The sequence below is a fragment of the Orycteropus afer genome, unplaced genomic scaffold (assembly GCF_000298275.1).
Source record: "Orycteropus afer afer isolate SDZICR_OR568_19922 unplaced genomic scaffold, OryAfe1.0 scaffold00254, whole genome shotgun sequence".
Classification (NCBI taxonomy): domain Eukaryota; kingdom Metazoa; phylum Chordata; class Mammalia; order Tubulidentata; family Orycteropodidae; genus Orycteropus; species Orycteropus afer.
The window spans coordinates 3,784,136-3,799,304 of NW_006921841.1; the positions used below are offsets into that span (position 1 = coordinate 3,784,136).

Consider the following 15,169-nt stretch of genomic DNA (forward strand, 5'->3'; position numbering starts at 1 on the left):
ACAACTGTGCCACACTCCCTTCTTGATTTTAAACCATGCAGTGTCCCCTTGTTCTGTATGAATGATAGCCTCCTGGTCAACGTACAGGTTCCTCATGAGCACAATCAAGTGTTCTGGAATTCCCATTCTTCTCAATGTCATCCACAGTTTGTTATGATCTACACAATCAAATGCCTTTGCATAGTTGATAAAACACAAGTAAAAATCTTTCTGGTATTTGCTTTGAGCCAGGATCCATCTGACAGCAGCTATGATATCCCTTGTTGCATGTTCTCTTCTGAATCCAGCTTACACCTCTGGAAGTTCTCTGTCAATATACTGCTGCAATCATTTTTGAATTATCTTCAGTAAGATCTTCCTTGTGTGTGATATTAATGATATTTTTAAAAATAATTTCTACATTCTTTGGGATCACCTTTCTTTGGAATGTGTACAAATATGGATCTCCTCCAGTCAGTTGACCAGGTAGCTGTTTTCCAAATCTCTTGGTATAACTAAGTGCCTCCAGTGGGGTATCTGGCACATAGCAAACATCGTATCATCATCATCATCTATTATTGTTGTCTTTGGGCTTCAGAATATGTAGGGTTTATGTATGTGTGTGTATCTATATATGTCTCCTCTAATAAATAGACATGTGTTTTATTCTGCTCCAAGGAAGGTAGCTAAAGTTAATATTTTTGTTGAAGTGTGTATATTTAATAATTGTACTTCACTCACTACTTGGTAGTTGCTACTTTGCAGTCATAAATCAGACAAATGTGCATATGACTGGTTATAATGAAATTATGATTGTGTCTCTTAAATTCTCAATAGGAGCTTCTGAGCAGGACATCTTTAGAAACTCAGAAATTGGATCTGATGGCTGAAATATCTAACTTGAAGTTAAAACTGACTGCTGTAGAGAAGGATAGATTGGATTATGAAGATAGGTTCAGAGACACCGAGGTAAGTGACACTGTCTCTCTGTCTCTCCACTCTTTCTTTCTCACATGTACATACACACACACACACATACTCCTAGAGCAAAGTTGAAATTCTTTGGTCTCTCTCTCTTTCTCACATGCATACACACACACGCGCACACACACACACATATTCCTAGAGCAAAGTTGAAATTCCTTGGAGGTGTAACAGGGCAGCAGTTAATTAATATATGCCTTCATCCATGCTTCTTTTTAAGATAAACTTAAATTGCATTGACCTTTTATCACATAAATGTTAATGGCAGTTTTAATCTTGAGACTTTTATGAAATATTATTCATCTTAGAAATACTTTTGGCTTCAGGATATTTGAAACAGCTATCTATCTGTCTATACATCCACCCAAGTATTCATCCAGCTATCTATCCATCTGACCATGCTGATTTTCCTAATTTTGTAAATAGTAGGTTTAAGTGCCTGATTTTAGGTATTATTTAGATACACTGATTATTTATTATGTAATGAGTGAGTACATGTTATATGTATAGAGAATATGCTTATGCTTAAATTATCTAATCATAAAATCACAGTGCTTTTTTGAGGTCATTTTATTTGGCCTTTGACTTTGGGGCTATTACAAACCTTTATCATTCCAGGACCAGGTAGTGTTTCGTTCTGCTGTACGTAGGGTTGCTATGAATTGAAGAGGACTCGATGGCACCTAACAACAACAACAATCATTAATAAAGCTCACTATACTTTTGTGCTGGGAGCTCTGGTAGCAAGGTGCCTAAGGCACTTGACTGCTAACCAGAAGTCTGGCGGTTCAAACCCACCAGCCACTCTTCAGAAGGAAGATGGGGCAATCTACTTCCGTAGTGAATCTGCCTCGGAAACCCAAGGAGGGGTCGCTATGAGTTAGGTCAGACTCGATGGCACATAACAACAACAACATACTTTTGTGCTATGCCAAGAAATTTGGAAGACAGCTACTAGGCCAGCTGACTGGAAGAGATCCATATTTGTACCCATTCCAAAGATAGTTGATCACACAGAATGTGGAAATTATCAAACAGTATCTTTAATCACACTCAAGTAAAATCTTAATGAAGATAATTAAAAAACAATTGCAGCAGTATGTTGACAGAGAGCTTCCAGAAATGCAAGCTGGATTCAGAAGAGGTCATGGAATGAGAGTTATCATTGTTGTCACATGAATCTTGGCTGAAAGCAAAGAATACCAGAAGGATGTTTACTTGTGTTTTATTGACTACACAAAAGCATTTAATTGGATCATAACAAATTATGGATAACACTGAGAAGAGGGAATTAGCACATTTAATTGTACTCATGAGGAACCTGTACATAGACCAGGAGGCTGTCATTAGAGCAGAACAAGGGGATACTGTATGGATTAAAATGAGGAAGGAAGTGCATCAGAGTTGTATCCTTTCACCATAATTATCCAATCTGTATGCTGAACAAAAAAATTTGAGAAGCTGAACTATATGAAGAAGAACATGGCATCAGGATTGGAGGAAGATTCATTAACAACCTGCAACATGCAGATGACACAAAATGAAAATGACTTGAAGCACTTGCTGATGAAGATTAAAGACTACAGTCTGCAGTATGGATTACATCTCAACATAAAGAAAGTGAAAATCCTTATAACTGGACCAATAAGCAGCATCACGGTAAATGGAGAAAAGATTAAAGTTGTCAGAGATTTTATATTACTTAGTTCCACAATCAACACCAATGGAAGCAGCACTCAGGATATCAGATAACATATTGCATTGGGCAAATCTGCTGCAAATGACCTCTTTCAAGTGCAGAAGAGCAAAGATGTCTTTTTAAAGACTAAGGTGCACCTAACCCAAGCCATAGTATTTTCATTTGCTTCATATGAATGTGAGAGCTGGACAATGAATAAGAAAGGCCAAAGAAGAGTTGATACTTTTGAGTTGTGGTGTTGGCGAAGAATACTGAAACTACCATGAACTGCCAAAAGAACTAACAAATCTGTCCTGGATAAAGTGCAGCTGGAATGCTCCTTGGAAATAAGAATGGCCAGACCTTGTCTGACCTACTTTGGTCATGTTGTCAGAAGGGACCATTCTCTGGAAGAAAGGATATCATGCTTGGTAAAGTGGAGGGTCAGTGAAAAAGAGGAAGGCCCTCAACAAGATTGATTGACACAGTGGCTACAGTGATGGGCTCAGGTGTAGCAAGGATTGTGAGGCCGGCACAGGACCAGGCAGTGTTTTGTTCTGTTGTACATAAGGTTGCTATGAGTTGGAGCAAACTTGATGGCACTGTAGTGCCTAAGGCACCTGACTGCTAACCAGAAGGCTGCAGTTCAAACCCACCAGCCACTCCTTGGAAGGAAGGCTGAGCAATCTACTTCCATAGTGATACCACCTCCGAATCCCAAGGAGGGGTCATTATGAGTTGGATCTGACTCGACAGCACATAACAACAATAACAACAACAGGAGCTCTGGTGGCATAGTGCTAAGGCATTTGACTGCTAACCAGAAGGCTGGCGGTTCAAACCCACCAGCCGCTCCTTGGAAGGACGGTTGGGCAATCTACTTCCATAGTGATATAGCCTTGGAAACCTAAGAAGAAGCCTCTATAAATTGGATCTAACTGCACAGCAATGAGTTTGGTTTTTTTGTTGTTGCTTTGGAATACCAACAATACATACTACTGTGGAATTCAGGATAGATTCTGTAACTTGTAATAGTTATTTTAGTGGCTAAATAAACTTTATTGTTTGTTCTTCTTCTTTTATTGTTAATCCAGGTGATCTAGTTTGTATATATGTTGGTTTGTTGGTAGGGGAGAAAGGCTATCCATTTAGAGGAAGTCTTAACGTGTACAACAGTTAGTTTAATTTGAGTACTGCGTGTTAACTAAACATTAGGACTGAATTGCACTAAATGTTTTATGATTTTTGTTAGACCTTAAAGCAGTATTTATGTCCCTTCAGCCTGTCTAAATTTTATATACCAAAACCCAAACCAATTGCTGTCCAGTTGATTCAGAGTCACTGTGACCCTATAGGACAGAGTACAGCTGCTGTATAGGATTTCCAAGGCTATAATCTTTACAGCCGAATCTTTCTCCTGTGGAATGGCTGGTGGGCTCAAACCACTGACATTTTGGTTAGCAGCTGAGTGCTTAACTATTGCACTCCCAAGTCTCCTTAAATTTTGTATAGAACTTTTCTTTTTTTTAACCAGTGCTTCCTTACTTCACTCATGTATTCTCAAATATATGTAAAACTCTCTTATAATCAAACTGCCAGTAAACATAATCTCTGATAGTTTTCTAATAAATATTTAACACTTTTGGTAAAAGGTATTATGCACACACCCAGATCATAGGATTTTTAATAAACTTTGTGATAGTATATGTATAAATAATTAAAACATAAAACCTCTTTTTCCTCTTATCATTGTTCCCTTCATAAAAATAAAATGGGTACCTGGCTATTTCATGAACCTGAAATCCTTTAACTTTGTCTTAGAATATGAGATCATTTGGATAGCAATATCTAAGAAAATACTGAAGTAGGGAATAAATAGTGATATTTCCTAAAGGTTTTGAGGGAAAGTCTGTAAACCTTGGTAGATTCAGGATTGCCTGACCTAGGAATTGCTGATAGGAAGTGTTTGGTGTAATTCAATACTGCCCCCTTGTGGTCAAGGTATAGCTGTCAGAAATTGAGTAATAGAAGCCCAGAGAGTTCTGAAACAAACCTGGATTTTCTTTTATTAAAAAAGGACTGCACTTTTGTTAAGAAAGTAGTTGAAATAATTTGTATTCCGTTTTCTAAAGTTTTAGGTCAAAGGAGCTACTTCCAGGTTTTCCAGCATGCGTTATGAAAGGACTCTGATTTCTTTCAGATTGGAGATTGAATTCCTATTTAGTGTTGCCATGGAAGATTGTTGTTGTCGTCGTTATGTGCCATCGAGTTGGACCCGACTCATTGCGACCCCTCCTTGGGTTTCTGAGGCAGTATCACTGTGGAAGTAGATTGCCCAACTTTCCTTCCTAGGAGTGGCTGGTGGGTTTGAACCGCCAGCCCTCTGGTTAGCAGTCAAGTGCCTTAGGCACTATGCTGCCAGAGCTCCTGCCATAGAAAATGGTTGTTTTTGATGTTTTCTTAATAGAAAAATGATCCCATATTATAATTTCATCTTCTTCAATTGTTTCTTCTTAAAAAATTGCCACTATTTCTAAAGTGGGAAAATAAAATAGCAAGTAGGAACTCAAAGCTGTTTCTTAAGAGTGAGAACGTGAGAAGCTAATAAAAGACAGAATTGATAAAGGAAGATCATGAAGGGCTCATAATTTAAATGAATGGGAGAAACTGGGACTTCAGTTGGAGTCACAACTAAATGTCACTGAATGATGTAAAACAATTTCCTGCCTCCTATGTAAAAAGGACAAAATAGATATACTCTGAGGCACTGTGATTGTTAATAAGTAATTGTTACATAATAATAATAGGTAAGAATTCATATTTTTTCCTATTTTACAAGACACAATTTAAAAGCATGTGGACTTTTTGGGAAGTGTATTTCATTATAGCATCTCTTTCTCTAGTCTTTGTCAGTTTAAATAATCACACTAGGAAATTTAGAATAATCCCTAGTTAATAAATTTTTATTTCTTGTAGCATTATTGTTATAGCCTAAGCAGTATCACAATAAATGGAGAAAAGATTGAAATTGTTAAAGATTTCATATTACTTGGCTCCACAATCAATCCCAATGGAAGCAGCAGTTAAGACATCAGACACTGTATTGCACTGGGCAAATCTGCTGCAAAAGACCTCTTTAAAGTGCTGAAAGCAAAGATGTCTCCTTGAAGACTAAGGTGCGCCTAACACAAGCCATGGTAATTTCAGTCACCTCATGTACATGTGAGAGCTGGACAATGAACAAGGAAGACTGAAGAAGAGCTGATGCTTTTGAGTTGTGTTGACGAAGAATACTGAAAGTACCATGGACGGCCAGAAGAATGAACAAATCTGCCCTAGAGAAAGTGCACTGGAATGCTCCTTAGAAGCGAGAATGGCCAGACTTCATCTGACCTACTTTGGTCATGTTATCAGAAGGGACCATGCCTTAGAGAAGGATATCATTCTTGGTAAAGTGGAGGGTCAGTAAAAAAGGGGAATGCCCTCAACAAGATGGATTAACATGGTGGCTGCAAGGTGTGGCAAGGATTGTGAGGCTGGCACAAGACCGGGCAGTGTTTTGTTCTGTTGTACATAGGGTCACTACGAGTCGGAACTGACTTGGCAACACCTAACAATAACAACAACATAACATTATTCTGCTTTTTAAATGACATTTTTGCATAATTCTGTTCTGTAGTCTTTGAATTTGTCTTGGACAATGGAAGAGTGTAAACACAGTAATCATTGAAGGCACCTTCAGGCTTATAGTAATAGAAATCATCTTCACAGACTACTTGAGCTTCTCTTTTTGATGAGTTGATATCATTTAGCATTACTTCTTTTTGCTACTCTGGATGCTAGATAAAAAAATATACCACTATTTCTCAAAATATGTAATCAAATTTAAACAGAGAATTAATTTTAAAAAAAAGTAGTGGTAGAAAAGTTGTCCAATTGTATTATAAAGACATTAGGATTGTTTTATTTTTATTTTCCAAATACAAAGTTGTATTGATATTGAATATGTATACCTCCTCGTGTATCGCCTATCTTGTTATCAGGCATTTAGCATTTATGACAATAGTGAAAATTATCTACTGCCCAACTATTTTGCATATTAATGCAATATGTCTGGCAGTAACAAATGCCAAGGTGTGAGGCAAATGTAATGCTGGCCATGATGGTTAAAGTTTTGTGTCCATTTGACTGGGCCGTGATTCTCAGTGGCTTGGCAGTTACATAATGATTATCATTTTGTGATCTGACGTGGTCATCCTGCATTTCTCACATAATGCCAAGTCTCATTTAACAACCTGGTCTTTGGGACACAACCATGAGACAAGTGAGGAGTGGGTGTATTTGCCGTCAGTCTACTCAAGTTGAGAACCCTTGATTTCAAGGACTTAAATTATATTCTCTTCTCTCAGATTGGGTTGAACAATCTGTGTTTTTGTAATAAATATTCATGTATCACTGACAAAGCAATACGAGTAAAAGTCTTTACAAAGGAAAATGTCTGTGGTTTATTTTTAAAGACAGAATTCGTACAGACATTTTTCATCTATAAAAATCTGACAAATGAGAGCAAGTGATTAGCTACTTTTCTTCATAAAAATTAGAGTCACTTTTTTTTTCATCATTCCATCATTATAGAGTGGAGGCATTGAAAATTTAAAGCAATATTTTAAACTGGAGAGATGCTTTGACTAACAAGGAGATATATTTATTTCCATCTATCTCTGATCAAATTAATGCAACTGTAGTCCTTAGTTCTACTCTGTTCTGTAGGATCGCTGTGAGTTGGAATTGACTCTATGGTAGCGGATTTGGTTTTTAGTTGTTGTTAGCCCTAGAAGCTGTTGACTTCTTAAGGTTTTCAAGCTGCTATGGGTGGTGCAAATAGTTAAGCACTTGGCTATTAACTGAAAGGCTGATGACTCAGATCCACCCAGATGTGCCTCAGAAGAAAGATCTGGCAGTCTCCTTCCAAAGAGTCGGCCATTGAAAACCCTGTGGAGCACTGTCCTACTCTCACACACGTGGGGTTGTCCTAAGTCAGAGTAGACTTGACAGCAACCTGATTATCTGTTTTCCTAATGTGTTTCCTTGTTTTCCTTTTGGACAGGGACTAATGCAGGAGATCAATGATTTGAGGTTAAGAGTCAGTGAAATGGACAGTGAAAGACTTCAATATGAAAAAAAGCTTAAATCAACCAAAGTAAGTTTTCTCACCAGTAAAAATCTTTGAGCAAATGTCATCACTACTTATCTATGATCAGTAATATATATATATAATCTATTTTCTACTTAGTATATGATAAAGAACGTATTGTACAAGTGAATAAAGTGTTTCTGCATGCTGGAAACCTCTTTGAACATAAATACTACGGTTCTGAGTAAAAACCAGGGCTTAACTAATCTGATAGCACATATCCTGTCATTTCTCTGAATTATCTTACCCTCTTTGTAAGCTAAAACTATTTTCTTGGTTATTTAGCGTATCTTTTTCTACCTGTAGTTTTCTTTCTCTCCTCTGCCTCTCTACCAGTCTTTAATGGCCAAACTTTCTAGCATGAAAATCAAAGTGGGTCAGATGCAGTATGAAAAGCAGCGGATGGAACAAAAATGGGAGTCACTGAAGGTGCAGTAGACCTGGGTGATGGGGCTTGTGGCCTGTTGCTCTCTGCCTGGTGTTGTTTTGCTGTGATGCTATTTTCAGAAGCATGGGCATTCATTTTGTATGTGTGTCACCTGTTTATTAAAAATTTCTTTAAAGCCAATTAAAGGGACAGTGTGAACCCTACTATTTGTTTTCAGAAATGTATGAAATAATTAGTGAAAAGTAATAAACAGGTAAAGTAAAAGTATTAGTTTACAAATTAAATCTATCTATCTTAGACTGTTGGAGACCCAACCACAGTAAAATAATTGTAAAAGTTCACCTATGAATGAACTTTGTTTTCTGTCAGCAGTAGACAGTGTTTTCCTCCTTCAGGATTTTCTAAAAGGGAAATGTGTACAGCAGTTAACTCCATGGTGCTGTGAACAGAAGTCAGTGCTTAGAGGCAATGCTAGTGCAGATGTCTTGTACTTGGCATCTCTCCTACCATAAAAGTAAATGAAAGCTGTAGGAACAATTTCCTAGCTTCATTGGAGAGCTACATCTTCTCATGCTACTGAAAGGAATGAATATGTTTGGAGACTGAAAATAAAAGTGTTGGTGAATATAAACCTGTATTTATTAGCATTGCATTGCTCCTTTTTTTTTTTTTTTTTTTTTTAACATTAAATATAGCCTGTGCAGCTTCAGTTTGTGAAACCAAAAAAAAAAAAAAACAAACAAACTCACTGCCATCGAGTTGATTCTGACTCATAGCAACCCTCTTTGGGTTCCAAGGTGGTCAATCTTTATGGAACTAGATTGCCCAGTCTTCCTTTTGTAGAGTGGTTGGTGGGTTTGAACTGCCAGCCTTCTGGTTACCAGTCAAATGCATTAGGCACGAGGCCACCAGAGCTCCTTCAGTCTGCAAAAGCTAAGTAGATATTCTTTACCAAAATGAAGCAAAATAAAAAAAATTAGTAAATATATAAAACATTGGGCTTGGAATCTTTAAGAGTTATATGGTAATGTAAAGATACAGAGCTTAAATATCTGTTCTCTAAATGTATTTTTTTTTCCATTGTTGGAGGAGATTATGTCCTTTTATCTTAGTCATGGGAGTAAGTTATTTAGTCCCATGATTTGGCTAAAGTTGTTCATGACCTGCTAATTTACCCAGTAATTAAGCTCTATGCTTATAGAGGGAGCATGAGTAGCATCTTGAAATGAGGAATAAACGTCAAATGAGTGTTAATACATACTCCAATTTGCATTTTATTTTGTTTTTATGACACTACACATCTAATTTGATTATCTTCCTTGATTAACTTGGTCAGGTTTTCCATTTAACACAATATTCCAACCTTAGAGCTATTTTAATCCCAATTACACTTTAAGAAGTACGTTTTTTGTTTCTTGTTTTTCTGCTCTCAAAGAAACATGTAAGAATTGTACCATCATTATTATAAGTTAGACTTTTATCATCTTCCTGCTTATCATTGCCACTGTCTGATTTCTGAAGTGTGTGTCTAAATTCTTACAGATTTTTGTTGCATTCATTAAAAATGAATTACTGATTTAAGTAAGGTAATGTGCTTTCTGAAAATTCCCTTTTAGTCATAAAGTACTGTTTTAAAATGGATTTATAATTTGTAGGATGAATTGGCATCTCTGAAAGAACAACTAGCAGAGAAGGAATCTGAAGTAAAAAGGCTACAAGAAAAACTGGTTTGCAAGATGAAAGGAGAAGGGATTGAAATTCTTGATAGAGGTGAGAATATTTATTTGACACTTGCTATCTTCCTTTGTTAAAATTCTTAAAGATCTATAAAAGAATCTGATGTTAATTAGTATGCAATTTTAGCATCAAAGAAGGGGAAAGGTATCAGCAGCCATCTAGGCCCAGATCCACAGGGAATTCTCAGAGACTTGTTTACTGTGATTGGGAATCTATTAGCAGCTGAAGAAGGACAGTTCTGTACTTTTTTGGGTGTTCATTTTAGATTACTAAATTGTAACTTTTCTTCATTATTTATTATTGTCCGAATTGCAATACAAGGAGTGTCAAGATGAACTATTCAGAAACCTATCCTGCCCTTCTGAGAGAAGGCCCATAAGTATACATGGTTCTGTATCTCTGAAAAACCAATAAATATTTCTTACCATAGACTGAACCCTCAACCTTTTAGAAAGCAAAAATAGGCTAATTTGGTTTTGGGGGAAGATGTATGAATGTATCCAAAACTTTTTCCATACTGGCAGAGGCTTCTAATAAAGTAGATTATGTTTAATATAAACTAACTTGAATAAAATGTGTTTTATTTCAAAGTGTAATGCATATTATGTCTGATAATGCTAGTTAGAATTCAATCTTTCTTTGTGATTATAAATTCTTTGTGACTGTGAACACTACAAGATACAAAAAAAAAAAAAAATACTTGTGACTCATCCAAGACAGAACAAATCCCATTTAGTGTAACATTGGTACATTTTTATTATGTGAGAGTTAGTAACATTAAAGGATAATGAGGGACTTGAATTAAATTACCTCTAAAGTCTGTCTTGGTACTAGAATACAATGATGATGTTATATACCTGTAGGTATCACAACTCCCTATTGATCAGAAAAACTCAGTTTACTGAGAGAAATGGATTCTCCTATATTTTGGCATATGTTGAATTGTGTTTTCTTAAAGGAAATTCAGAAACAGATCATGTTTTTAGGGTTCTAAACCCAAATAGAGTCATTGGACTTGTAGGCTAGAGGAGGATATATTGGAGTAGAGTTGCCCAAAGTCTGGCCCACGGACTGGCAACTAGTCTGTAGACTGTTTGTTGCTGTGCACAAGGGTTTGAGAGCAAGCTTTTAGAAACTTCAGGGCAATCTGCTATTACAATAGCTTCTAACTGCATGGTCAGTGTACTTGTCTCACTGAGAAGATAGACCGGCTCAGTGTTATTGAACTAGAGTAGTGAGTTGACCGTGACATAAGCAGTGTACTAGTCACATACAAGAGGACCACATATCAGACTGTGACAGGAATGTTTAAAAAAAAAAAAACAAAGACAATTCTACCTGGGTGTTTACCAAATAGAGTATAATGAATATAAAAAAGCCAAAACAATAATAATTAGTTTCACTAAATATAGTGTGATGAAAATGTAAAAGGAGAAAAAAACCTCATTTTTCATCAAATATAGCATAAGAAGCACATGTACTCCAAAGGCCTAATTTTGATACAAATAAATTAATGTGCAAAAAGATGATGTCACAGAGGTGGCACTAGAATTTGAGTCTTCTGATTTACTTAGGATTCTCTTTCTAGTCTCACACAGGGCGTTTTTTGTTGTAGGTACCAGTCCTAATGCCTCACAACAGTGCTTACATTCCAGTCCTTATGAGATTAGAGTCCCTTTATTATAGGTAAATAGAGACTGAATAATAGTGCTTTCAAAATACCGTTTCTTGTTGTAATAATGTACGCTAACTTCCAAATCGATGGGTTTTCCTGCACAGATGAAAATTTTAAAAAGAAGCTCAAAGAAAAAAGTAAGGTTTTTGATGTCTTTCCATCAGCCTTTACATTCATCAAAAGTGCTACTTGGACTGCTGTTTGCATGTGTTTTAAAACATTTCTCTCACCAAAGACGTAAAGTTGCTTCATCGATAAGCCCTCCATTTCTTTAGAGTGTATAAAACAGAGGGTAAGCAAAGATGCAGAGTGAATGAGGAGTAAAAGATTGTTTTGCAGATTTTCTCTGATTCAGCTCTTTTGCTCCACAGGATACAACAGTCCACTCAGAGTGGTGGAGGTGAGAAAAACGTTTTTACTATGGTCCAAGAGGTCCAGGGTCAGAGGAGCAAATAGCGATTATACTCTTTTGAAAACTCACCATTCTTAAGGCTTACCAAAAAAGCCAAACTCGTTACCGTCAAGCCAGATCTGACTCAAAGCGACCCTTCCTTGGGTTTCCGAGGCACTATCACTACGGAAGCACATCACCCAACCTTCCTTCTGAGGAGTGGCTGGTGGGTTTGAACCGTCAGCCTTCTGGTTAGCACTCAAATGCCTTAGGCACTATGCTGATTCTGGTAGGCCATTTGACTGCTAACTCTGGCAGCATAGTGCCTAAGGCATTTGACTGCTCAAACTCACCAGCCACTCCTCAGAAGGAAGTTTGGGTGATCTGCTTCCGTAGTGATATCGCCTCGGAAACCCAAGGGAAGGGGTTGCTGTCCAACTGGATGGCAGTGAGTTTGGTTTCTTAAGGCTTACCAACATTAAAAGATCAATTTGAAGTTTTCTTTTGCTTTTCGGTGTTTTGAATCCCACTGTTGGTTGAGGTCTACAACAGGCACAAAAAAGGACCCCGGTGGCATAGTGGTTAAGTGCTCAGCCGCTAACCAAAAGGTTGACGTTTCAAACCCACCAACCGCTCTGTGGGAGAAAGATGTAGCTGTCTGCTTCTGTAAAGATTTACAGCTTTGGAAACCCTATAAAAAAGACTAAACTTACTGCCGTCCAGTTGATTTGATTCATAGCGACCCCCCTTTGGGTTTCTGAGGCAGTATCTCTGCAGGAATAGATTGCCCAATCTTCCTAACAAGGATTGGCTGGTGGGCTTGAACTGTTGAACTGCCAGCCTTCTGGTTAGCAGTCAGATGCCTTAGGCACTACACCAGAGCTCCCTGGAAATCCTGTGGGGCAGTTCTAATCTGTCCTATTGGGTCACTATGAGTCAGAAACGACTCAATTGCAGCAGGACAAAAGACACTTGCTACCCTGAAGCCTGGCGGTTCAAACCCACCAGCCACTCCTGGGAAGGAAGATGGGGCAATCTACTTCCATAGTGACACTGTTTCAGAAACCCAAGGAGGGGTCCCTATGAGTCATGTCCAACTCGACAGCACATAACAACAACAACACCTTGAATATATCCTGTGTATTTTTGGTGTTACAGAAGAGATTGTCTCCAGGCCTGTTAATGAAGCCTGAATTATTTAATGCAACATAAAGATAAATCTTTGGTGGGATCTTGCCCCTAGACATGGAATCTTTCAATCAAGGGAATGTACCTGTAAAAAAAAAAAAAAAAAAAAAAGGTCAGAGCATCAGTTTCTGAAGAATACCCCTTAATTGAAAATATTTTATCAGTGCTGAATGATGAAAATGTTTTATCAGTGCTGAATAATGCATCAGTTATCTTAAGTAGTATATATTTTTTCCTCAGAAGCAAGCAACTGTAACTGATAGGTTCTTCTCAGTTTCCATTTTTAATTTGTGGTTTCACTTTGAGGTGACTTTTCTTGAAAGTATGTGTTCTTTTATTATTAAGGTAACATGCTTTTGTATTTGAATTTCACATTTTAAGGAAAATCAGATTCAGCTTTCTTTGGCTTTTAGGTCTCAAAATGTTTTAAAATAGTATTGGAAATGAAGTTTATAGATGAAGCAAAGTACTTATTATCCATCTCTATGGAGCCGACAACCAACTTCTTAGCATGACTACTCATGTAAACATCATGCTCCATCAGGCTTTTCCATGTGCGCCTCCATCTTGATTACAACTAAATGTCATTTTCTCTGCTTTTACCATTAAGTACACTGTTCATTGCTGTCATCCACTGCTTTATAGTTTTCTTTCATTTATTTATTTTGAAAACTTCATGGTTTTATTGTTAAAGCACTCAAATTTCATTTTCAGTAATCTCATGAGGATGCTGTTCCTCAGAGAGAGAGGGTAATTAGCTCTTACATATTATTACTCTTTCTGGAATAAGGACTGTTTAGGTGAGGTAAACCAAAATCAAACTCACTGCCATCGAGTTGATTCCAACTTATAGTGACGCGCTTTGGGTTTACAAGGCGGTAAATCTTTCAGAAGTAGAGTGCCCAGTCTTCCTTCCATGGAGTGGCTGCTGAGTTTGAACTGCCAACCTTCTGGTTAGCAGTCAAATTTTTCAGGTTTTACCTAAAAGAGAACATGTGTGTTAAATGTGCCTTCTTTTTTGAAAAACATAACAAGTTATTAACATCTTTACCTTAAAACATTTCTTCTGAAGACTATGTAACTTCTTATCATTGGCACGTGTTAACTGACTTCTGATTTGGTGTTGTGTTCTTTCCAGATATTGAAGTACAAAAAATGAAAAAAGCTGTGGAGTCTTTGATGGCAGCAAATGAAGAAAAGGTATCCAAATGAAATTTATTTGGATGTTTTATAACACCACTTTGATTATTCCAAGTGTTTTCTGAAGATATCCCAGTTTGAAAGAATATACCTAAAACACTATTGATATTCTCTCTCTCTTTCCAAATATGTACATCTCAGTGGTGGCAGTTGTGATTGTAGCTGTATGACCAGGAATGGGGACCAGCAGCACTGGCTCTGCTCTTACCTGAGAAACTGCCCCCCCCTCCTACCTGTGAACTTAGACAGTGTTCAAGCTATCAGATCAGTGCTATAATTCAGGTGACTAATGACAGAAAAGGTATCTTCCATAGTTTCCTTTCTGTGGTCACTGGAAATTCATGTGAATTCTAAAAGAAATAGCCTATGACAACTTTAATTCCATAGTCATGGCACTTTTCTTCTCCATATACATATTATTTCCTTTACACTCCTGGCCTCTTTTAATTCTGGATTTGTCTCTGCTCTCCTGAGAGGTGAGATACTAGAAAACAGAAGCACAGGAACTATGAAATTTAAAATGGGCCAAGGCTTTGTTATAACTACACTGACCTGATACCAGGTCTTCAGGGTCTTCTTCCCCAGTTGATTCACCCATATCTGGTGTTTCATCTTCTAAGAACAGTGTGTTACCCTATACTAAGGCAGTGTGTTTCTTCATGGTTTACCTGCTTAGGCAGTTCATGGCCTCAGGACTACTCTCTCCTTGTTTTCCTTTTAAGAATAAAACAATGAGCATTTTCCCAAGAAAAGGG

General features: G+C 37.3%; 1 protein-coding gene across 1 annotated transcript in view; it reads left to right on the top strand.

Moving 5' to 3' along the window:
• PPFIBP1 (PPFIA binding protein 1) overlaps positions 1–15,169 on the top strand; it is a 115,028-nt gene that overhangs the window by 56,030 nt on the left and 43,829 nt on the right. Inside the window, exons 5-9 of the mRNA XM_007949786.1 lie at positions 817–948; positions 7,749–7,841; positions 8,172–8,264; positions 9,879–9,993; positions 14,353–14,414. Of these exons, the coding sequence (XP_007947977.1) occupies positions 817–948; positions 7,749–7,841; positions 8,172–8,264; positions 9,879–9,993; positions 14,353–14,414 (495 nt within the window). The remainder of the gene's footprint in view (positions 1–816; positions 949–7,748; positions 7,842–8,171; positions 8,265–9,878; positions 9,994–14,352; positions 14,415–15,169) is intronic.